This window comes from Rana temporaria, chromosome 11 (assembly GCF_905171775.1).
Source record: "Rana temporaria chromosome 11, aRanTem1.1, whole genome shotgun sequence".
NCBI classification, from domain to species: Eukaryota; Metazoa; Chordata; class Amphibia; order Anura; family Ranidae; genus Rana; species Rana temporaria.
Window position 1 is genome coordinate 11,934,976 of NC_053499.1, and position 23,644 is coordinate 11,958,619.

General features: G+C 43.7%; 2 protein-coding genes across 4 annotated transcripts in view; both read right to left on the reverse strand.

Annotated features, from left to right (window-relative positions):
• The window catches only part of OSBPL5 (oxysterol binding protein like 5), a 145,830-nt gene extending 142,569 nt beyond the window's left edge, over positions 1-3,261 (reverse strand). The window contains exon 1 of one of the 2 annotated variants that reach the window (XM_040328047.1): positions 2,958-3,261. In XM_040328047.1, coding sequence (XP_040183981.1) covers positions 2,958-2,972 — 15 coding nt within the window. In that variant the 5' untranslated portion in view covers positions 2,973-3,261. The remainder of the gene's footprint in view (positions 1-2,957) is intronic. The other variant, XM_040328045.1, reaches the window with a different exon arrangement.
• A 9,653-nt stretch (positions 3,262-12,914) lies between these two features.
• The window catches only part of LOC120917048 (receptor-type tyrosine-protein phosphatase beta-like), a 132,999-nt gene continuing 122,269 nt past the window's right edge, over positions 12,915-23,644 (reverse strand). For both annotated transcript variants that reach the window (XM_040328048.1, XM_040328049.1), the window contains 4 exons: positions 22,532-22,651; positions 20,132-20,295; positions 16,513-16,648; positions 12,915-13,527 (listed from right to left, as the gene is read on the reverse strand). In XM_040328048.1, the coding sequence (XP_040183982.1) occupies positions 13,333-13,527; positions 16,513-16,648; positions 20,132-20,295; positions 22,532-22,651 (615 nt within the window). In that variant the 3' untranslated portion in view covers positions 12,915-13,332. The remainder of the gene's footprint in view (positions 13,528-16,512; positions 16,649-20,131; positions 20,296-22,531; positions 22,652-23,644) is intronic.

Genomic DNA, 23,644 nt, shown 5'->3' on the forward strand with positions numbered 1-23,644 from the left:
TTGTTTACACTCAGCTGTCAGCGAGGAATCCCCCTGACGGCTGATGAGTCATCGGTTGTTAAAAGAGTTGTAAAGTCTCAAGGTTTTTCACCTTAATAAATTCTATGCATTAAGGTAAAAAACCTTTGGTGGTGCAGCAGCCACACTTCTACTTACCTGAACCCGGTCTTTCCAGCAACGGGGATGGGCACACCAACTCCAGCCACTGTCTCGGGTCCTCATTGAATAGATTGATAGCAAGCGGGAGCCATTGGCTCCCGCTGCTGTCAATCAAATCCAGTGACACGGGAGCTGGGGGCGGGGCTGAGTCCTGCTGTCTGTGTCATGTTGGCTGGATGTTGGCCTGTGCTGTGATTGTCTCTTATGGATTGGATTCATTTTCATATATTAAGTTGTAAGAGTGTTAAAAATAAAAGTGACTCAGTGAGTGGGCCAGTGGGTGGGCCCTGGAGAATGTTGGTGGTCAGGAGACATGTGCGTTTGATTCGTTCGAAAAAAAAATTTCCGACGAATTTTCATTATTTGGAAATTCGGATGTATCCGAATTTCCAAATTCGAATAGTACCGAATTTAAAACGAATCCGAAATAATGAAATTCGAATTTGAATAGTTTTCGAATTCAAATCTTTTTTCAATTTCCAAAGAGAGAAAAATAGGGTAGAAAATAAAGTTTTTTATTTTATTTTCTATTCTATTCCTTTATTTTCTACTCTATTTTATCATAAATGTTATTAATAAATAATAATAATTATTGTTATATACATTGTTGTTATTATTATTATTATTATTATTATAATCATTTATAAATAATAATAATTATTGTTATATACGGTACATTGTTGTTGTTATTGTTATTATTATTATTATTATTATTATTATTATCATTAATAAATAATAATTATTTTTGTTATATACATTGTTCTTGTTATTATTATTATTATCATTAATAAATAATAATAATTATTGTTATACACATTGTTGTTATTATTATTATTATTATTATTATTATTATTATTATTATTATTAATAAATAATAATTATTTTTGTTATATTCCTTGTTCTTGTTGTTATTATTATTATTAATAAATAATAATTATTATTGTTATATACATTGTTCTTGTTGTTATTATTGTTAATAATAAATAATAATACTTATTGTTATATACATTGCTGTTGTTATTATTATTATTATTATTATTATTATTATTATTAATAAATAATAACACTTATAGTTTTATACATTGTTATTATTATTATTATTATTATTATTATTATTATTATTATTATTATTATTATTATTATCATCATCATACATTGTTGTTGTTGTTATTATTATTATTATTATCAGTTATAAATAATAATAATCATTGTTATATACATTGTTCTTGAGTTGTTATTAATATTATTATTATTATTATTATTATTATTATTATTAATAATAATAATAATAATAATAATAATAATAATAATAATAATACTTATTGTTGTATACATTGTTCTTGTTGTTATTATTATTATTATTATTATTATTATTATTATCAGTTATAAATAATAATAATCATTGTTATATACATTGTTCTTGTTGTTGTTATTAATAATAATATTATTATTAATGATGATAATAATAATAATAAGAAGAAGAATAATAAGAATAATAAGAATAAGAATAACACTTATTGTTATATACATTGTTCTTGTTGTTATTATTATTATTATTATTATTATTATTATTATTATTATTATTATTATTATTATTATTATCAGTTATAAATAATAATAATCATTGTTATATACATTGTTCTTGTTGTTATTATTGTTAATAATAATAATAATAATAATAATAATAATAATAATAATAATAATATTAATAATACTTATTGTTATATACATTGTTCTTGTTGTTATTTTTAATAATAAATAATAATAATTATTGTTATATACATTGTTCTTGTTATTATTATTATTATTATTAATAATAATAAATGATAATAATTATTGTTATATACATTAATATACAAATTAACTACATGATATATATATATACTCTTAATGGGGAACTACATGGCCCAGGATGAACCTTGCAGTCCCACAAGCACTTTATTCTTCAGGTTGCAGAACTCTGCCCCCCCCCAAAGCCATCTCTGCAGCATCCTGGCTCTTCCTTCCATATAACCGGCATCACCCCCCCCCCCCTCCCCCCCAGCACACCGAGGAGTTTACAACTCCAAACTTCCACAAGTCATTATTCATCATCATCATCATCATTGGGCTCTCCGATAAATTGGGTGCAATGCAGTATCTAGTCTATTTCTCTTTCCCGTGGATTCCCGGAGTACGGGGTTCCTCGCGTACCTTGTAAAGCCATCCAGCCGCCACCAAACAGCATATTGTTACTTAACAAAAGAACTGCATTAAACGGCGTCTCTGCAGCTCGGAAAACGCTCCCATTGTGCTCTGAGATAAAAAGCCTCGGCTGATAAAAAAAAAAAAAAAAAGCGACTTCCCACTTGAAAGACTCAACACAAGACCTCAATTTTCCATTCAGCACGAATAATAATAAGCCTTTCGCATTACGGGGCGAGATCATTTATCACCACGTGGCATCAAGGCGTTATTTGATGCAGCGGATCGCAGTAACCCATAGTAACCAGTCGCCCTTTTTTTTTTACGGCCAGTGGTGATGAGTAATGGGTCGGTGTGGCTTACCGCACTTGGTCTTTGTAGATGGATGGACCACTTGGCCTTTGTAGATGGATGGATGGACCACTTGGCCTTTGTAGATGGATGGATGGACCACTTGGCCTTTGTAGATGGATGGATGGACCACTTGGCCTTTGTAGATGGATGGATGGACCACTTGGCCTTTGTAGATGGATGGATGGGTCACTTGGTCTTTTTTTTTTTTGCCGCCACTCTTTACGGTTTGCTTTCCAGGAATAGGTCTTAATTCCACTTACCGTACAGCAGGGCATGAGTGGGCTCTTCCAGCGCAGGTTCCTTCTAGCCACAGGCGGAGGAGGACCTCTTGCTCATTTTTTTTTCCTGATTGCTGCCCGTTACGGGATTTTTTTCTTTCTTTTTTTGGAGGCCAGCCAGCACAAGGGATGACTGAACGGCCAATCAACGGGCAGAAAGCTGGCAGACTGCACGGAGCGCTCTGTTCATTAGCATCGGTTTGCGGAGCTGTCAAGGGGTTCTGGTACCCAGAGGAAGCAGATGCTGGCAACACCTGACGTTCACGGGAGAGCGAGGGGGGACAATTAATCTGGGATCTCTAACACAGTTTCTGGCAGGGAGAGCCGAGCGCAGGGCTGCGACGGGGGGGGAACGCCAAGAGGAGATGCAGAGACAGATAACGCAGCAATATGGTAATAGGACCAGCGGATCAATAAGTGGGACAAGCACTCTCTGTATTAGAGATAAGGTCAGGCTTACAGCATGTCCTCGCATAGAGAACATCCATCACCGGTCTGTGTTCAGCCTGAATTTATTTACTCGGGGAATTACCGGAGCATAGTCTTTTTTTTATTATTATATATTTATTATAAAAAAAGCTCTACCCTCTAGTTTAGGGCCCATTCACACATGTGCTGCTAAAATGCACGCATTAATGCGCATTGCCAAGACACGTGCGCGCTCTACATGTGTTGCACTGGCATTCATTGCGAATAGAAACCCATTGATTTGTACGGTAGAGCAGGACTGTCTTAAAGCGGAGGTTCACCCTAATTGACATGTATATCTGACCAGCTTCCTTATATTCCTAACCAGTACAGTCCGGATTTTTTTTAATTTTTTTTTATCCTTTACGTACCTTGTAATCCATGTTTTCAATGTACTTCTCCCCGCGGGAATAGGCGTTTCTATGCCGAGGGGGATTGTCATCTGGGAGGTCAGCCAGATGATTGACGGCTGTTTCCCCCCGGCGGACAAGGCCCCGCCCCCCGTATTGTGTAGGCGCGCAAGAGTTACAGGGTTTCCGAAAGAAGCCGAACATGCAGAGATGTGAGTCGGCTCTATACGGCGCCTGCGCTCTGCCATAGTTGCCAACATTGCAAAAAATAAATCTGGGACACTTTTTTGCATGTAGGCGGAGACTTGCTATAATTAGGGTGGCGTGACATTCGTTTAAATCAGAGTCCCCTCCACACTTGTGTCATCAGAGCCCCTCCACACTTGTGCCCCCCCACCGCACATTCCTTTCCCCACTATCGCCTGCTATAGATCTGTGTGAATAGCTTACCGGCCAAGTTAGAAGCCCCGCGACTCCCGCAACTCGACCAGAGTCCGTACCTGCACTATGACTCTGCAGGCCGGATAAAAACACATAGCGGGCCGGATGATCAATCGTACCTCAGGGACCCATGAACTAGGTGGCGGCAGCGGCGGGTAGAGGAAAATCGCATCCCATCCACATGTTCAGTGGATATCGGGGAGGGGCCGCCAAAAGAGAGAAGCCGATTGGCTGCCCCTGTCCTCTACACTGAACACAAGAGGACTATAGGAAACAACACAGTGGCAGCGGCGGCCATTTTGGTGTAGCCGTTGCCGTTTTTTGGCAAAAACATTTTTGAATTTCCCGGGACAAAGTCTCGGGACAAAAACAATCCGGGACAAGGGTCCTAAATCCGTGAATGTCCCGGGAAATCCGGGACTGTTGGCAACTATGGCTCTGCATGTTCAGCTTTTTCCGGAAACAACGTGACTCGTGCGCGCCTAAGAAATACGGGGGGCGGGGCCTTATCCGCTGCGGGGAACAGCCGCCAATCATCTGGCCGACCTCCCAGATGACGATCCTCTTAGGCATAGAAACGCCTACTCCCGCGGGGAGAAGCAGATTGAAAAGATTGATTACAAGGTACGTGCGGCATAAAAACTATAAGGAAGTTGGTCAGATGTAAATATATTAGGGTGAACCTCCGCTTTAAGAGCATCATGGGCCCCTGGGCAAAGTAATGCTCTGGGGCCCCTACAATGATGACAATGCAGGTAAACAGACATCAAGTAAGTAGGAGGCAGACTGCATCCCCTGTGTATCCATCACTCTCAGTGCCATCATGGGGCCCCCAATTTCGGGGCAGCGTGGGCTCAAGGACCAGCTGCTTTGGGGAAAGTGCAGGGGCCCCCCATGCAGCTGGGGCCCCTGGACAGTGCCCAGGTGTGCCCTCTCGTTAAGACAGCCCTGCAGTAGAGCGCAACACACCATGACACATATACGTTTTGTCAAAAGTATTGAGACACCTGCCTTTACACACACATGAACTTTAATGGCATCCCAGTCTTAGACCCCCCATACACACTATTAGATTTTCTGCAGATTTTTGTCTTCAGATTTACCAAAACCATATAATATGAGGTCAAACCTGAAAGGGGTTATAAAGGTTTGTTTTTTATTTTCTAAATAGGTTCCTTTAAAGTGGATGTAAACCCCAAAAACTTTTTTTTTTTATGTCACAATGTAGAGTTTAAGATTTCCTATCATCTGTGCCCAGTCTTGCCACACAGAGTTAATCCAGCTCTGAGCAATCCTCTTTTATTGTTCAGTGAAAATTAACAGACTTCCAGATAAAAACCTGTCTAAATAAAAAGTCCTTTCCCTCCCCTTGCTCGTGACAGCGCCCCTCGAAATTTTGCGCCCAGGGCGGTGGCACCCCTCGCACCCCCCACGCCACGCCACTGGGGTGCCACGTCACACAGACCGCGCAATTGTCAGTTGAAGCGACGCAGTGCCAAATCGCAAAACGTGGCCTGGTCATTGGGCAGCCAATTCTTCCGGGGCTGAAGTGGTTAAGCTTTGAAAATAAAACCTGGAAGCTGATTGGTCTCTATGCGGAGCTGCAGCAGGTTTTGCACTCTCCAGTTTTAGTAAATCTCCCCCAGAGTCCTAGAGAAGGGAAACACGTAAGTGGAGACAGTGGATTTCCATTGCACCAAATAACAGTAAAATAAATTCTGGCCCTTTAGAAGGTGAGGTGACAACAGTGGACCTGTATAATGGCCACTTGTCATCACCATGGAAGCCTTTGTGACATTGCTTCCTCATGAATACAGTGCAGTCAATAATGATTGTCACTCAAGGACAAGAAGTGTGTTAAAAGATCACCAGTAAAAATAGAGATAAAACCCATTCCCACCATGCTCTGGGACTACACTGCCCAACACAAGACCCTGCAGTGCGGTACTGTATGCTGAAAAAAATTAATGCCATGCAGTCCTTTTTTTTTCAGCATGGCAAAGTGCAACCCAATCCACCTCATCGTATTGTGATGCGGCCAATAAAACCTAAAGTGACTGTAAAGTCTCTTTTTCACCCCCCATAAAAATAATAAACATGTCATACTTACCTGCTCTGTCACAGTAGATTTGCACAATACAGTGGAACGCGGTTAACGAGCGTTTCACAATACAAGCAATTATTTAAAAAAAAAATCCTGACTCAGTTTGCAAGTGTTGTCTCGCGAAATGAGCAGGATTCTAGCAACCGATCGGAAATACTCGGAAACACTCAGAAATACAAATTCCTGAGTGTTTCTGAGCCTTTCCGAGGGGTTCCAAATGCAGCTGAATGGTCTCCGAGTTTTTCACAGTCTCTCCAGCACCCCCCACCACCTCTGGCCACATGCAGTAGTGCATGCCGTAAAAGTCAATGTGGAACAAATTATTTTAGTTTCCATTGACTTCTATGTTGAAACTCGCTTTGATATGCGAGTGCTTTGGATTACAAGCATTCTCCTGGAACGGATTATACTCGTAATCCGAGGTTCCACTGTATAAGAAAAATGCAGTGTTTCAGCAAACTAAATGTCCTTTAGTTGGGGTTTACAGCTATTATAAGTGTTTCTCACAATAAAACAAAGACAATGTATAGAGTTAAATTGCGTATGTATGGAAGAGCCCTGGGGCCATCATAAAAAAAACTTTAAAACTTAGAATTCTGACTTTTAATCTCAGATTTCTGAGATTTAATCTCAGAATTCTGACTTTAAATCTCAGAATTCTGACTTTGAAACTCAGAATTCTGACTTTGAAACTCAGAATTCTGAGTTTCAAAGTCAGAATTCTGAGTTTCAAAGTCAGAATTCTGAGATTTAAAGTCAGAATTCTGAGATTAAATCTCAGAATTCTGAGTTTCTGCAGAATCATGGTCTATGGGTGTTACTACATTATTGCTAATTGCTCCTAAAATCCTCCTAATTTAGACTACTATATGTAATCTCAGAATTCTGACTTTAAAAATTAGAATTCTGACTTTTAATCTCAGAATTCTGAGATTTAATCTCAGAATTCTGACTTTAAATCTCAGAATTCTGACTTTGAAACTCAGAATTCTGACTTTGAAACTCAGAATTCTGACTTTGAAACTCACAATTCTGACTTTGAAACACAGAATTCTGTCTTTTAATTTCAGAATTTTGTATTTTTTTTATGATGGCCCCAGGGCTATTCCATAACGTATGGAAGAGCCCTGGGGCCATCATAAAAAAAAACTTTAAAACTTAGAATTCTGACTTTTAATCTCAGAATTCTGAGATTTAATCTCAGAATTCTGACTTTAAATCTCAGAATTCTGACTTTGAAACTCAGAATTCTGACTTTGAATCTCAGAATTCTGACTTTGAAGCACAGAATTCTGACTTTTAATCTCAGAATTTTGTATTTTTTTTTATGATGGCCCCAGGGCTCTTCCATACGTATGCACCTCTCAGGATGGCACAAAAAAAGTTATTGAAAAGTAATGAAGAAGTGAAACATGGTTAAAAATTACGATTTTTATTACCTATCCAGCAAACGCAGTTTACAGGATATATATACATTTATTATTATATATTTATCTATCTTTATATTTATATCATTATACAGAAAAAAATGTGTATTGTCATTATATAAAAAAGGTAAAACCAAAACATAATAAGACACAGATTTCACATTTTATCTAAACCTGAGACTTCACTGGAATGTTTTACACATTTTTAAGAATTCCTTCAGTAAAACAAGTATCTTTCACATGTAAAATAATGTATCTTATTTTTTCAAGTATGCCAACACCGTTTGCGCATTATTCCGAGTATATTTTGATTTGTCATTAAAAAAATAAATATTATATTTGAAAAGTGTGGTGTAAAAATTGTGGGTGGGCTCGGGGCGCAGTGCTCTGTCCCCCGAGCCCACCCTTTTTCAAGCCTCAGGCTTTTGGCCGGGAATCCCGGCCGTGTGAATGCTCCTCGCAGCTTTTCCGACGGGAAAAGTGCCCAAAAACCGCCGGACAAAAAAAAGAGAACCAGCTCTCTTTTTTCCCCACCGGGAAAACCGGCAGACATTTGCCCGGTGTTTTTTGGCAGTTTTCCTATGGGAAAAACTACGATGGACCATACACACGTCCGGGATTCCCGACCAAAGCTCGACCGCAGTTTTCCTGTTGGGAAAACCGACAGTGTGTAGGGGGAAAGACTGACCGACCAGGTTCTCAGCTTTCCAAATGGAACTTTTCCCGTCGGAAATCCTGCACGTGTGTAGGGGCAATATGGGTTCATTAAGGAGGAATTTATTTGGTCCAGTTTGTTGATTGCACCTGATAGACAACAATGCCAGAACAGTTTTTCACTTTGCCGATCTTAGAGAAGATAAAAAATAGCACTCTAGGTACAAAAAGATTTCATTTTTGGCAATTACATTCAAAGACTATTTAATTCATTGCTTACGTGGTGCTTTAATATAGAGTGCTGACATATGCTAGTGTCCTTATTACAGCTCTACAAGCATGCATTTATTCTAAGGCAAACTTTGCATTCAAAACATTGTAAGTTTTGGCACTTCCCTTTAATAAAGTGCTATTTTTATATATATTGCCAAGCCAGCCCAACCGTGAAGGAATGTCACCACTTTTGCATTAAAACCTCTTTTTCTGGTGCCAGTCTGTTGTTTAATGCTTTTCCTTCATGGGAAAACAATATAGAGTTCCTAAAAATACATGACATCTGCTACACAGCCCAAGATAACTAATATGCGGCACTCCAGAGCGCAAGTGATAAGCATCAGAGTATATGCCAAAAGCAGCCTCTGATTCACATTACAGAGGCCTCATATAAAGTCCCAAATTTATATATATTTTTTATATTCTCAGATGATATCATCTTGGCCTTTCACTGGCCACATCAGCCCCTACAATACTGAGTAGCAAGGATCCTACAGACCATCCATGCATAAAAGAGCGTTACACACTATATGGCTCAACGTTCGAGGACACCTGACCACCACATACCAAAACCGTGGACATTATAATGGGGTAACCCTCAACGTAAAATTTTGAAAATTAGACGCGGGAAAGACGTCCATACGCAACCTGGTACTAATATGCAGCATCTCCACCATCAGAAGCTCTGGGAAACACCGGTTAGTGCTTAGACACCGAACCTTGGGTGAACCCGTGTCATCCGCCAGGGTGACCTGCTGCTGCATTTATCCAGCTTGTCAGTGGGAGCCTCTCTACTGCTATAGCTACTGGCTTCTGAGCCTGACCCCCTAACCGTGACAGTGTCTGTGGGAATTGTGTCCATTGATGAGGTCAGGTACTGACGTTGAATGAGATGAGTTGGCACATAACCAATAGTTCTCAGTAGGGTTGAGGTCAGGGCTCTGTGCTGGCCATTCTATATTCATCAATGAAATAAAGGGCATCCAAGAGGCTCTAATAGGAGTCTTTGGGAGGCTTTGATATGAGTTTAAACAAGGTAGTGAGAGGGCAACAAACATTGGAAGAGCCCACTGGCTCAGGTTAGGCTTCTCACAGCCGGGAAGGCTTCCCTACTGTGGGTACTCCAGCAGGTTACTAGGAAAAGACGGGCATATATTGAAGGAGCCCCAGACCAAAAAGAGTCCAAATTCCTTTATTGAACACAGCATTAATAAATTAATTTGAACTCCTATCTTTTGGTCTGGAGCTCCTTCCATATATGCAATTCTATATTCATCAAACCATGTCATTATGGAGTTGGCCTTGTGCACAGTGGTAGAGCCATGCTGGAGGAGAAAGGGTCCTTTCTAAAACTGTTACCACAAGGTTGGAGGAGCCCAGTTGTCTAAAATGTCTTTGTACGCTGAAGCATAAACAGTACCCTTCAGTAACTCAATAAAACGGAGGAGGGTCCACATACCTATGCCCATATCATGTAGGTGTGTTGGTCAGGTGTTCAAAACTTTTGACCATATACTGTAGTGTTGAACTGTGTTGCCTATAACAACCAATTTGATTCCAGGTTTAAAGGGGTTATAAAGGTTTGATTTTTATTTTATAAATAGGTTCCTTTAAGCTAGTGCTTTTTTGGTTCACTTACCTTTTCCTTCGATTTCCCTTCTAAATGTTTTTCTTCCTTTGTCTGAATTTCTCACTTCCTGTTCCTCCTCAGTAAACTTGCCCCCATCTGAGCCGTTCTGGCTGGGGGGTTAGTCAGCGTGCTCGCCCCCCTCCCTTGGGACTACATCCCTGCGGGGAGACACTGGCCTGGATTCACAAAGCACTTACGCCGACGTATGTCGAGATACACCTCGTAAGTGTAACTATGCGCCGTCGTATCTGTGCGCCGTGCCCACAATCCGAGATACGCCTAAAAATAGGCTTCCTACGACCGACGTAACTTGCCTACGCCATCGTATCGTGGGCGCATATTTACGCTGGGCGCATTTGCCGCTCCCATTGATTTTCTATGCACATATGGAAATGAGGGAGATACGTCGATTCACGAACGTACTTGCGCCTGGCGCATAATATATGCGGTTTGCGTAAGTCGTATGTCCGGGGTAAAGTTATTCCCCATATATGAGGCACAACTCATGCTAAGGTATGGACCAGGGAACACAGTCATCGTATTTTACATCGTTTACGTTGTACGTGAATAGGGCTGGGCGTAGGTTACCTTCACGTAGTAGGCAGTGATCTGTCATATCTTAGGGAGTAGTTCCGACGTGATTCTGAGCATGCGCACTGGGATGCGTCCACAGGGCGGCGCATTCGCCGTTCGTTTTAAGTACTTCTATGACGCTTGGCCCATCATTTGCATGGGGTCATGCCTCATTAGCATGGCTCACGCCCACTTCCACCTACGACGGCTTACGCCGAGGGAACCCAGCGCAGTTTGGGAGGCAAGTGCTTTGTGAATTCGGTGCTTGCCTCTCTGCGATACGTCGGCGTATCGTATATAAGATATGGCATAAAAATGCGCCAATTTATGTGAATCCGGGCCACTGTGTTCTTGCTGGGGGTTAGTCAGCGTGCTCGCCCCCTCCCTTGGGACTACATCCCTGCGGGGAGACGCTGTGTTCTGGCTGGGGGTTAGTCAGCGTGCTCGCCCCCTCCTTTGGGACTACATCCCTGCGAGGAGACGCTGTGTTCTGGCTGGGGGTTAGTCAGCATGCTCGCCACAGTGTCTCCCCGCAGGGATGTAGTCTCAAGGGAGGGGGCGAGTGCGCTGACTAACCCCCAGCCAGAACGGCTCGGATGATGGGGGCAAGCTTACTGAGGAGAAACAGGAAGTGAGAAATTCAGACAAAGAAATAAAACATTTAGAAGGGAAATGGAAGGAAAAGGTAAGTGAACCAACAATGCACTAGCTTAAAGGAACCTATTTAGAAAATATAAAACAAACCTTTACAACCCCTCTAAGTTCTGTAGTGCAGATTATAATGAGAAAGTATGGTTGCTATAGGCGACCCACACATGAGGGTGATAGTTCCGCAATCTCACACAATTGTAAAAGGTGCAACTCCTATTGCTTTGGCCTATACACACACACACAGACATCCGCTATGACTATATCCCATACGTTCTATTCATTTCAGTGCATGATTATCCTGAGAAAGATCTTCCATAGACATAAAAATATATAATATCTCACCTTTCAAAAAAAAAACAATATGGCACTTCAGTAAGTTACACTTTAAAACAAAACCAAATGTACATCTCAGTAACAAAAAGCTAAAAAGTTGGCAGGGTTTGATTCCAAAAATATAAAATTTTCTTTAAAATCTAAATATGTACAATTACATTTAACAACATTATACAAAGACCAATAAAGTGTATTCCGAACAGACTAGAGGGAGAAGGTTTCTGATTGGTTGCCATGGGTTACCACGCATCATTGATCTTTGCATTTATATGACTTAATATCGTTTTTTTTTTTTTTTCCAGAATATATATTAGTTTGCACATGAATAATTACATCCTTTTTTGATCTATATATTTCAATCAAGTTTATATCACATAAAAAAACATGACAGTAAATCAAAAATGTAAAAAATGTAGTTATGAATATTAGAATGTTTTACTGCAAATAAATTATTAGGTTTATAACAGGGCCGCAATGGCGCGTACCCAGGGTCAGAATTTTTCGACAACAAATGTGCAATGGGAGCTTGTTGTCGGAAAATTCGACAATGGGCCAGATCCAACGTAGCGTGGCGCATTGTTGCGTCCGACGTAGCGTATCTCTGATACACTATGCCGCCGTAACTTGCAGCGTATTTTCCTTATCCTGAAAGAAATTGCGCCGTAAGTTACGGCGGCGTATTGTAACTTTGGCGGCATAAGGGCGCGCAATTCAAATGGATGTGATGGGGGCGTGTTTTATGTTAATACGTCTTGACCCGACGTAATTGACGTTTTTTTTTTACGGCGCAATTTAATCAGAAACATGCCGGGAAGGAGCATGTAAGTAAGTCTTAGGCCCCGTACACACGTCCGAGGAACTCGACGGGCAAAACACATCGTTTTGCTCGTCGAGTTCCTTGTGAAGCCGCTGAGGATCTCGGCGAGCCGAAATTTCCCATTGAACAACGAGGAAATAGAGAACATGTTCTCTATTTCCTCGCCGAGATCCTCGTCGGCTTCCTCGGCCAAAAGTGTACACACGGCCAGGTTTCTCGGCAGAATTCAGCTCCGATCGAGTTTCTGGCTGAATTCTGCCGAGAAACTTGATCGTGTGTACGGGGCCATAGACTCTGACTTCTCTGACTTTGTATTTAAGGATAAAAAATATATATATTTTTGTCTTACGGAGAAGAATACCTCGCAGTAAAGAGAATCACCCAACATAGTGGTATACAACATAATGTTCATCTTTATAATTTAGATGTACCATATCTTCCCAGCAGATTTTAAAAGTACATCTGCAAAAAAGGAAGAGGAAAAAATAAAAATAAAACAATATATACAGATTCATTAAATAACAAAAACCTCCAGGAAACAAATAAAAAGTGCGATTTCCCTGTAATGACGAGTTCATTGGTACCAGCAGCAGCGCGCCTCCTCGGTCAGAGAGGTCGTTTTGGAGATAAACGTTTCTATAGGTCGGTATTGCTGAGGGACGTTGCGTTTTGGTAGACGGATTCCGTGTTCTGGTAGATGGATTCCGCGTTCTGGTAGATGGATTCCGTGTTCTGGTAGATGGATTCCGTGTTCTGGTAGATGTCATGATCCTTGGTTTTTCTAGAATTTATGAAGTCCACAGCGCACTGATTCAAGAAAACGTACTGGCTCTGCATTGGAAAGAAAATCCGTGTTACTAAAGTGAAATGAAACAACGCACAATCAATAAAAAAAATCCCCAAAAATGAATGCATTAACCACTTAAGGACCGGACCAATATGCTGCTAAATGGCCCAAAGGGGTTTTTACAATTCGGCACTGCGTCGCTTTAACAGACAATTGCGCGGTCGTGCGACGTGGCTCCCAAACAAAAATGGCGTCCTTTTTTCCCCACAAATAGAGCTTTCTTTTGGTGGTATTTGATCACCTCTGCGGTTTTTATTTTTTGCGCTATAAACAAAAATAGAGCGACAATTTTGAAAAAATGCAATATTTTTTACTTTTTGCTATAATAAATATCCCTTAAAAACATATATATAAAAAAAAAAATGTTCCTCAGTTTAGGCCGATACGTATTCTTCTACTTATTTGTGGTAAAAAAATCCGCAATAAGCGTTTATCGATTGGTTTGCGCAAAATTTATAGCGTTAACAAAATAGGGGATAGTTTTATTATTTTTTTTTTTTTACTACTTATGGCGGCGATCAGCGATTTTTTTTCGTGACTGCGACATTATTGCGGACACTTCGGACAATTTTGACACATTTTTGGGACCATTGTCATTTTCACAGCAAAAAATGCATTTAAATTGCATTGTTTACTGTGAAAATGACAGTTGCAGTTTGGGAGTTAACCACAGGGGGCGCTGTAGGAGTTAGGGTTCACCTAGTGTGTGTTTACAACTGTAGGGGGTGTGGCTGTAGGACTGACGTCATCGATCGAGTCTCCCTTATATAAGGGATCACTCGATCGATGCGCCGCCACAGTGAAGCACGGGGAAGCCGTGTCTACATACGGCTCTCCCCGTTCTTCAGCTCCGGGGAGCGATCGCGAGGGGGCGGCTAGAAACGAATAGCCTGTGCCCTCGTCCCGGATCGCTCCTGAAGCCACGGGAACCGCCGCATGTACGGGGGGGGGGGGTCCCGACCCACGTCTAGGCAGGGACGTACAGGTACGCCAATGTGCCTGTCCGTGCCATTCTGCCGACGTAAATGTACATGCGGCGGTCCGGAAGTGGTTAAAGGAATACTTCACGTTCAAAAGATGATATAACATATGAATTTGATACTCGGCTCATTTTGTAATTTAAAGAGGAACTAAACTGTATCTGAGATAGACATGTGCACTGCCGAATAATTTGTTTGTTTTCGTTTCATTCGTTCTTTTTTTTTTTTTCTTTTTTCAGGTCATTCGTTATGATCGCAGTTTGTAAATTTATAAATTAGAAAATTAGATCATTTGTAAATGAGAAAATTCATAAATTTGTAAGTTGGAGAGTATGAAAAGAAGTCAGAAAAACCTGAAAATTCTAAATAATAACTTACTTATAATAACTACTGTATTTATCGGCGCATAACACGCACTTTTCCCCCCTGAAAATAGGGGGCAAATCACGAGTGCGTGTTATATGCCGATCGTGTACCTCGGAGGGGAAGGAGCGCCGCCGGAATCATTGAGCCGTCTCCTTTTTACTCGGCTCTCACTCGGCTCTGACGTCACACACAAAGTCCCGCCTCCGCCACTGGACTAGTGTTCTGTCAATCACAGGAGCTGGTCCAATGCCGATGGCGGAGGCGGGACTGTGTATGTGACTGCCGACCGACTAAACAGGAGATGACCGCTCAGTGATTCCAGGCTCCAGAGGTGAGGCTGCAGATGGGCATCAGGCTGCATTTATGGGAGATTGGCTGCAGTAAGGCACAGATCAGGCTGCAAATGGGCACAGATCAGGCTGCAGATGGGCACAGATCAGGCTGCAGTTGGGCACAGATCAGGCTGCAGTTGGGCACAGATCAGGCTGCAGATGGGCACAAATGTGGCTGCAAATGGGCGCATATCAAGCTGCAAATGGGCACAGATCAGGCTGCAGATGGGCACAGATCAGACTGCAGATGAGCACAGATCAGGCTGCAGATGGGCACAGATCAGGCTGCAGATGAGCACAGATCAGGCTGCAGATGGGCACAGATCAGGCTGCAGATGGGCACAGATCAGGCTGCAGATGGGCACAGATCAGGCTGCAGATGGACACAATTCAGGCTGCAGATGGGCACAGATCAGGCTGCAAATGGGCACAGATCAGGCTGCAAATGGGCACAGATCAGGCTGCAAATGGACACAGATCAGGCTGCAGATGGGCACAGATCAGGCTGCAGATGGGCACAGATCAGGCTGCAAATGGGCACAGATCAAGCTGCAAATGGGCGCATATCAGGCTGAAAATGGGCCTATATCAGGCTGCAGATGGGCACAGATCAGGCTGCATTTATGGGAGATTGGCTGCAGTAAGGCACAGATCAGGCTGCAAATGGGCACAGATCAGGCTGCAGATGGGCACAGATCAGGCTGCAGATGGGCACAGATCAGGCTGCAAATGGGCACAGATCAGGCTGCAAATGGGCACAGATCAGGCTGCAAATGGGCACAGATCAGGCTGCAAATGGGCACAGAACAGGCTGCAAATGGGCGCATATCAGGCTGCAGATGGGCACAGATCAGGCTGCAAATGGGCACAGATCAGGCTGCAGATGGGCACAGATCAGGCTGCAGATGGGCACAGATCAGGCTGCAGATGGGCACAGATCAGGCTGCAAATGGGTGAATATCAGGCTGCAAATAGACGCATATCAGGCTGCAGATAGGCACAGATCAGGCGGCATTAAGGATGCAGATGGGCACAAATCAGGCTGCATTGATGGGCACTGACCATTATTTTGCTTCAAACCGGTTTATTAAAAAAATAAAGTTTTTTTCCTGAAAAATCTGCTTTCAGGTTTTATTGCCAAAGCTCAATTGAACAAGCTGAAGTTAGAAGCTGATTGGCTCCCATGCACAGCTGATTTCTGAGTGCTCCAGTTTTAGTAAATCTCCCCCATTGTAACAGAATATTCGAAGCTTCTTCATCCATTCCTAAGAAGTCCTCCATAGTAACTCACCTCTGTTTGCACCATCAGGTCTCGGTGCATTCGAAGATCATAAACCACGCCGTAAACATCCACTTTATCGTCAGCTTCGATTTGCTTGATGATTCGATCCAGGGCAATCAGAGTGCCCGTCCTCCCGACGCCAGCACTGAGAAAGACCAAATGTGTGTTAACATCAATCATTCACCAAATAATCATAATATAATGAAAATTTGGTTTTCTACGGATCAAGAAACACCAAAAATAACACATTCCTTCGACAAATAATATTCCTGGACTTCTCTTATATATTATTTGTGTATACTGACCCCACACACATAGGGGTCTAGTTATTACCTCAAACTATCACGAATGATCAGTGTATATAGGTAGATTCAGGTACCTGGGTGTAAACTTGCGGCGGCGTAGCTTAGCCTGTTTAGGCTACGCCGCCGTAAGTTAGCTAGGCAAGTACATGATTCTCAAAGTACTTGCCTGCTAATATATGGCAGCGTAGCCTAAAGCGGGCGTAAGGGCGCCAAATTCAAATGTCTTGGAGGGGGGCGTGTTTAATGGTAATGAGGCTTGACCTTACGTTTTTTAAGTTTTTTTTTAAACTGCGCATGCGCCGGGCGCCTACATTTCCCAGTGTGCATTGTGGCTAAGTACGCCGCACGGGCCTATTGATTTTGACGTGGACGTAAACGACGTAAATCCCGATTCGCGGATGACTTACCCAAACGACGTAAAAAATTTGAATCTCGCGGCGGGAACGGCGGCCATATTTTAACATTGTTATTCCACCAAATAGATGGAATAACTTTAGGCCTGCTAATGCCTTACGGAAACGGCGTAAATGTACCCCTAGACAAAAAGGTGAGCGGTAACTTAATACGCCGATCCCAAAACAACCAGCGGCTCCTGCGGGGGTAACGCTACATATATTATATTGATCCATTGCTGCAGGGACCTTAAACGGCTTTGGGCCCATAGACCGCTGCCTACTCTGCCTGAGAGTAAAGGGGAAGAGAGGGAGAGACAGAGTGTAGGAAGGAGAGTTAAGGGGGCGAAACAAAGAGATGGGGAATGTGACAGAGGGGGCTGAGGAAATTGGGAAGAAAGAAATGGAGAAGGAAATAAAATAAAAAGAGAGGGAGAAATGGGGGGGGAGAGAAGAGGGATACAAAGAGGAAGAAAGAGAGAGGGAGGCCCCGTACACACGACCAGTTTCCTCGGCAGAATTCAGCTTCCGACCGAGTTTCTGGCTGAATTCTGCCGAGAAACCCGGCCGTGTGTACACTTTCGGCCGAGGAAGCCGACGAGGAGCTCGGCGAGGAAATAGAGAACATGTTCTCTATTTTCTCGTTGTTCTATGGGAGCTCTCGCCCCGCCGAGCTCCTCGGTGGCTTCAGTGCTGAACTGGCCGAGGAACTCGATGTGTTTGGCACGTCGAGTTCCCCCGGCCGTGTGTACGAGGCCTGAGAAGAGGAAGATGACGGGGGACGGTGGGGTGGGTGACAGAGGGAAGGATGGGGTGGGTGACAGAGGGAAGGATGGGGGGGGGGGGATAGAAAGGGGAGAGAGAGAACGTAAGTGGGAAGAGGAGAGAATAGAAGAAAGGAGGAGAGAGGAGGAGAGAGGTGGAGAGGGGAAAGAAAGGAAAACCCAGCAAAGAGAAAGAATAATGGACGGGCATACATGGAATAGTTTGTGTTTTATTTGAAGATCTGTTCTTCTAATGACCCGTGATGATAATGAAAGGAAATGGAATCCCGGAAAAGGACTGCCTTGTGTTCACACACAGAGACACATTATATGTACTAATCTGAGAGAGGAACGGGGTCTCCACGCCGCATGACTCAGGACGTTTTGGTTGGGTGGACGGCTAACAATATTGCAGTGTTAGTACAAGAAAGGCTTTTCCAGCTGGAGATAAAGGGCCAGATTCACAAAAGAGATACGATGGCGTATCTCCTGATACGCCGTCGTATCTCTGAGATACGATTGTCGTATCTATGCGGCTGATTCATAGAATCAGTTACGCATAGATAGCCCTAAGATCCGACAGGTGTAATTGACTTACACCGTCGGATCTTAGGCTGCAATTCTAGGCCAGCCGTTAGGTGGCGATTCCATTGCGGTCGGCGTAGAATATGCAAATGACTAGTTACGCCGATTCACGAACGTACGCTTTACCCGTCGCTGTAAATTTACGTGGTTTCCGTAGAAATACGCCGCGTAAAACTAAAGCTGCCCTCTAGGTTGTCTAGCCAATGTTAAGTATGGGCGTTGTTCCCGCATCTAAATTTTAAATTTCACGTCGTTTGCGTAAGTCGTCCGTGAATGGCGCTGGACGCCATTTACGTTAACGTCGAAACCAATGACGTCCTTGCAACATCATTTAGTGCAAGGCATGTCGGGAAATTTTAGGGACGGAGCATGCGCAGTACGTTCGGCGCTGGAACGCGCCTAATTTAAATGGTCCCCGCCCCATTTGAATTAGGCCCAAAAAGTCTAAAGTTTTCTAGGCAAATAACAGTATAATTAATGGATAGAAGGTTCTAAGCAATACTTGCAGCTCTCCACACTCACATCCTCAGGGTGCATTGGCTTGCTAAGCAATCCAGAGTCAGACGGCTGTCTAGCACACGGCCCATGGGCCGAATCAAGGGCGTTTCAAGCGGCTCTCGCCCCCAAGACTTTTTTTCAGAAGGAAGTGGCGTAACACTAAACACTGTGCATAGCACACCCTTTAACCCTGCATTCTGTACACAGTGCACCCCTCAATTCTGCACTCTGTACACAGCGCACCCCTCAACTCTGCACTCTGTACACAGCGCACCCCTCAACTCTGCACTCTGTACACAGCGCAACTCTGCACTCTGTACACAGCGCACCCCTGAACCCTGCACTCTGTACAAAGCGCACCCCTCAACTTTGCACACTGTACACAGCACACCCCTCAATTCTGCACTCTGTACGTAGCGCACCCCTGAACTCTGTACATAGCACACCCTTGAACTCTGCACTCTGTACGTAGCGCACCCCTGAAATCTGCACGCTGTACATAGCACACTCCTGAAATCTGCACTCTGTACGTAGCGCACCCCTGAAATCTGCACTCTGTACACAGCGCACCCCTCAACTCTGCACTCTGTATATAGTGCACCCCTCAACTCTGGACTATGTACGTAGCACACCCCTGAACTCTGGACTCTGTACGTAGCACACCCCTGAACTCTGCACTCTGTACGTAGAGCACCCCTAAAATCTGTGCTCTGTACATACCACATACTTGAACTGTGCACTGTGTACATAACACACTCCTGAACTCTGCACTCTGTACATAATACACTCCTGAACTCTGCACATAACACACTCCTGAACTCTGCACATAACACAATCCTGGAATGTATTTCCCCTTTAAGATCCTCCCACTGTTATTTCAATTTGGCCTCACCCACTATTCGATTAAGTTCGGTTGGAGGGGAGGCATGGTTGAATTCCTGCACCTATTCTCTGAGAAAAAAAGCCCTGGATAAATATATATATATATAGTCTTACAGATACCAACTGCCCCTTGAGAACAACAATAATGCTGATGCAGCCCAGCAATGAATTTGAGTTTGACACCCCCTGGTCTAGCACATACCTGCAGTGAACCAGTATAGGCGAGCTCGGCGAGCTGTGGCCAGAGGTGTATTCGCGAATTAAATTCCTAAACTGTACCAGGTCTTCGGTTGCTTTGGGAACACCGTGATCCGGCCAGGCGGTGAAATGGAAGTGACGCACCTGCTTGGTCTGCTTTGTTTGTGGCTGAAAAAAGGAGGAGAACATAATAGTGAGATGGTAGCAGTTAAACCTCTGACCCAGTTTCCCAATTAAAGTGACACCAAACAATATCCTTATTCTTCAAAAATATTCCATACACATCCCTGTAATCTATTTTTTTCTATGTAATTGTTTGAGTTTGCCATGCCCCCCGGTCAGGGCTGCTGTTAGAAATCACGGGGCCCCCGTACAGCTTACCTGACAGAGCCCAGGGCCCAAAGCCACAGAAATATCAAAAATATATTTTACTTTTCGTAAAGTGCACTAAAATCATTGGGGTAGATTCAGGTAGCAATTGCGTCTGCGTAACCATAGTTACGCAGCGCAATTGCTTAGTTGCGCCGGCGTAACGACTTTTCTGTATTCAGAAAGCTTGTTACGCCGACTGCAGCCTAAGATATGACTGGCATAAGGCTCTTATGCCGTCGTATCGTAGGCTGCATTCTTACGATGGCCGCTAGGGGGCGTTCCCGTAGTGGTCAGCGTATAGTATGCAAATTGCATACTAACGCCGATTCACAACCCTACGCGAGCCCTGCGTACGCAGTTTACGTCGTTTCCGTTCGTCGGGTTCCGCGTAAGGCTGCTCCTGCTATTAGCAGGGGCAGCCAATGCTACGTATACCCGTCGTTCCCGCGTCGCGAATTTAAAATTTAACGTCGTTTGCGTAAGTGAATCGTGAATGGCGCTGGACGCCATTTACGTTCACTTTGAAGCAAATGACGTCCTTGCGACGTCATTTGTCGCAATGCACGTCGGGAAAGTTTCCCGATGGAGCATGCGCACTACGTTCGGCGCGGGAATGCGCCTAATTTAAATGATCCACGCCCCCAACGGGATCATTTAAATTACGCGCCCTTACGCCGGGCAGTTTTAAGGAGCGCCCGCGCAAATTACGTAGCTACTGCTTCATGAATGAAGCGTAGCGCAGATAATTTGCAGATAATTTGCGTAGGCGCAGGGTAAAAACGTAAGAAGTGCGCAGCGGTACCTGAATCTACCCCATTATTAGCGGACACAAACACAACACAACTGGAGAGGAGGGGTGGCAGGGGGGCAGCAATTATTGGAACTGATCCCTTGTCGCCCCTGCAGCAGCTAAAAGTTGGTGGGAAGCAAAGGAGGAGACGCTAGCTTTCAGCTGCTACAGGGGGAGCTAGAAGTGATCAGTTCCAGTAAATACCGTCCCCCGTTGCCACTCCTTCTGCTTATCACCTGCCTGGGCCCCCTTGTTGAATTGATGGGGTCAGGGCCATTTTTAGCGGCCCTGGAGACTGCAGGTGCAGGTACACACAGCAGCCAGTAAGCAGAGCCAGGGTATGTCTTAGGCCTCGTACACACGACCGAGTTTCTCGGCAAAAAACAGCAAGAAACTTGCTGTTTTTTTTTTTTTTGCCGAGGAAACCGGTCGTGTGTACACTTTTCGACGAGGAAACTGTCGAGGATCTCGTCGAGCCAAAAAGAAAGCATGTCTTCTTTTTCCTCGACGGCAATGGAGAAATTCTTTTTCCTCGACGGCAATCGCGGCAACGGGGCGCGGGCACGTGATGACGCCATTTTGGCGCCAGTTCAGGCTATTTAATGGGGCTCATCCCATAGCCTCTTGCTGCTCAGTCAACAGCGTTCCCGTTTACCCTACCTGACACTTGCTACCTGATTATCCTCCGTTCCTGTGACCCGGCTTGCCATTTGACCCTTCTGATCTCTACCTGCCCTGACCTCCGGCTTGTCTGACTCCGCTCCTGCCTCCTCCTTCCAACGGCTTGCTGCCCGCCTGTTATTGATCCGGCTTGAACCACGACTCTGCTGCTGTCTGTTTGGCACGGTAGCGACCGTGACAGCAGCAGATCACAGTAGGGTAATCCTGGATTTGCTGGGCAGGTAACCATGTGAATAAAGGACAACCCAGCATTTAAGGGAGTGGGGTGGGGGGGGGTGAAGATCCCTTTTAACTGACTATAAGGGAGAAAATAAGATATCAATTTTAGCGTTTACATATCCTTTAGGCGGGGATGCGAAGTCTATTCCAGGTATATCGATGACCAATAAAGTAATTTTGTTAAATGTCTTATTTTTCTATTTTTTTTTACTGAGAAGTTCAACAAACCCATGTTTTTGTGAACTATCTGAATAAGCTCCACTGACACCTTCTACTTCTCACCCACTGAGACCAGAATCATTTGCATTAAAATCAGCTCTAATTTTAACCCACTTAACTCACATTTGTTACTATGAAGTCCCTGATGGTCCAGTCTGGAAGGACAGTTTCATTGGTAGCAGCCACTGACAAGTTTCCAAACTTCCTGGCGCTCCACGATGGCCAATATTCTTCACATTTTACCTGGAAAGCACAAACATACAGTTACCATCTTTATGATAACAAACAATAAAGAACGATTAAAGGGTATCCACATTCATTCAAAAACAGCTTTGTAAAGTTTTGGACTGGACCAGGAAAGTGTTAAAGCTTCTGTCAGTTTTTGCTGGTCCCACTCAAGAGATTTCTCTTACTTGCTGTCCTTTTGTAAGAGGTCAAATCAGACTAAACGTAGTCAATCAGTCTCATACTGGCTCCCAGCCAAACCTGGCCGGGCCTGGAAGTGCTAGTAGTCCTCCCCTATCGGTGGTCTGGCTGGAAAGGGAAGTGAAGGGAAACCTCCCCAAAATAAACACAGGACAGGGGTTCTCATCATTTCCCTCTCCATCTAAAGGTAAAAGAAAAAACAAAACATTTTTTGTCAGCTAAACTTTAAAATAGAACTCTGGCTGCGAAAGAAAGGGAACATCTCTCCCGTTAATCTCTACAGATAATAAAAGAACATTGTCAGGTCACCTGTGGCCAGATGACCGATGCACCCCGTTGGAGTCAGGAGTGCACCACAAGGTAGTGAACCCTTTGGCAGACTTCTATGGATGGACCACAGAGTGGATATGTAGGACAGGTCCACTGGAGCTCAAACAGGGATCCTACAGGAAGCTTGAGCCCAAGATTCCCCAGGACGCGGAATCTAAGATCCAGCTGGTATTCACCAGAGCCTCTAGTGGTGAGGATGGCCTTAGCTGCAACTGGATCCAGGTTGGGACCCCCAGGGTCCACTCAGGACTCAACAGATAGTGAAGGGTAAGCCAAGGTCGGGGCAACAAGCAGACAAGGAAAAACAAGGGACAGGCCAAGGGTCAGGGTCACAGGCAAACAAGAGTAGTTGGGGACAAGCCAAGATCGGTACACAGGCAATAAACAAAGCACACGGCAAGCAGGAACCCAAACACACAATGCTAACAAACAACGTTGATCAGCAATGCAGACCTGCAGTGCACTGGTTAATATAGAGTT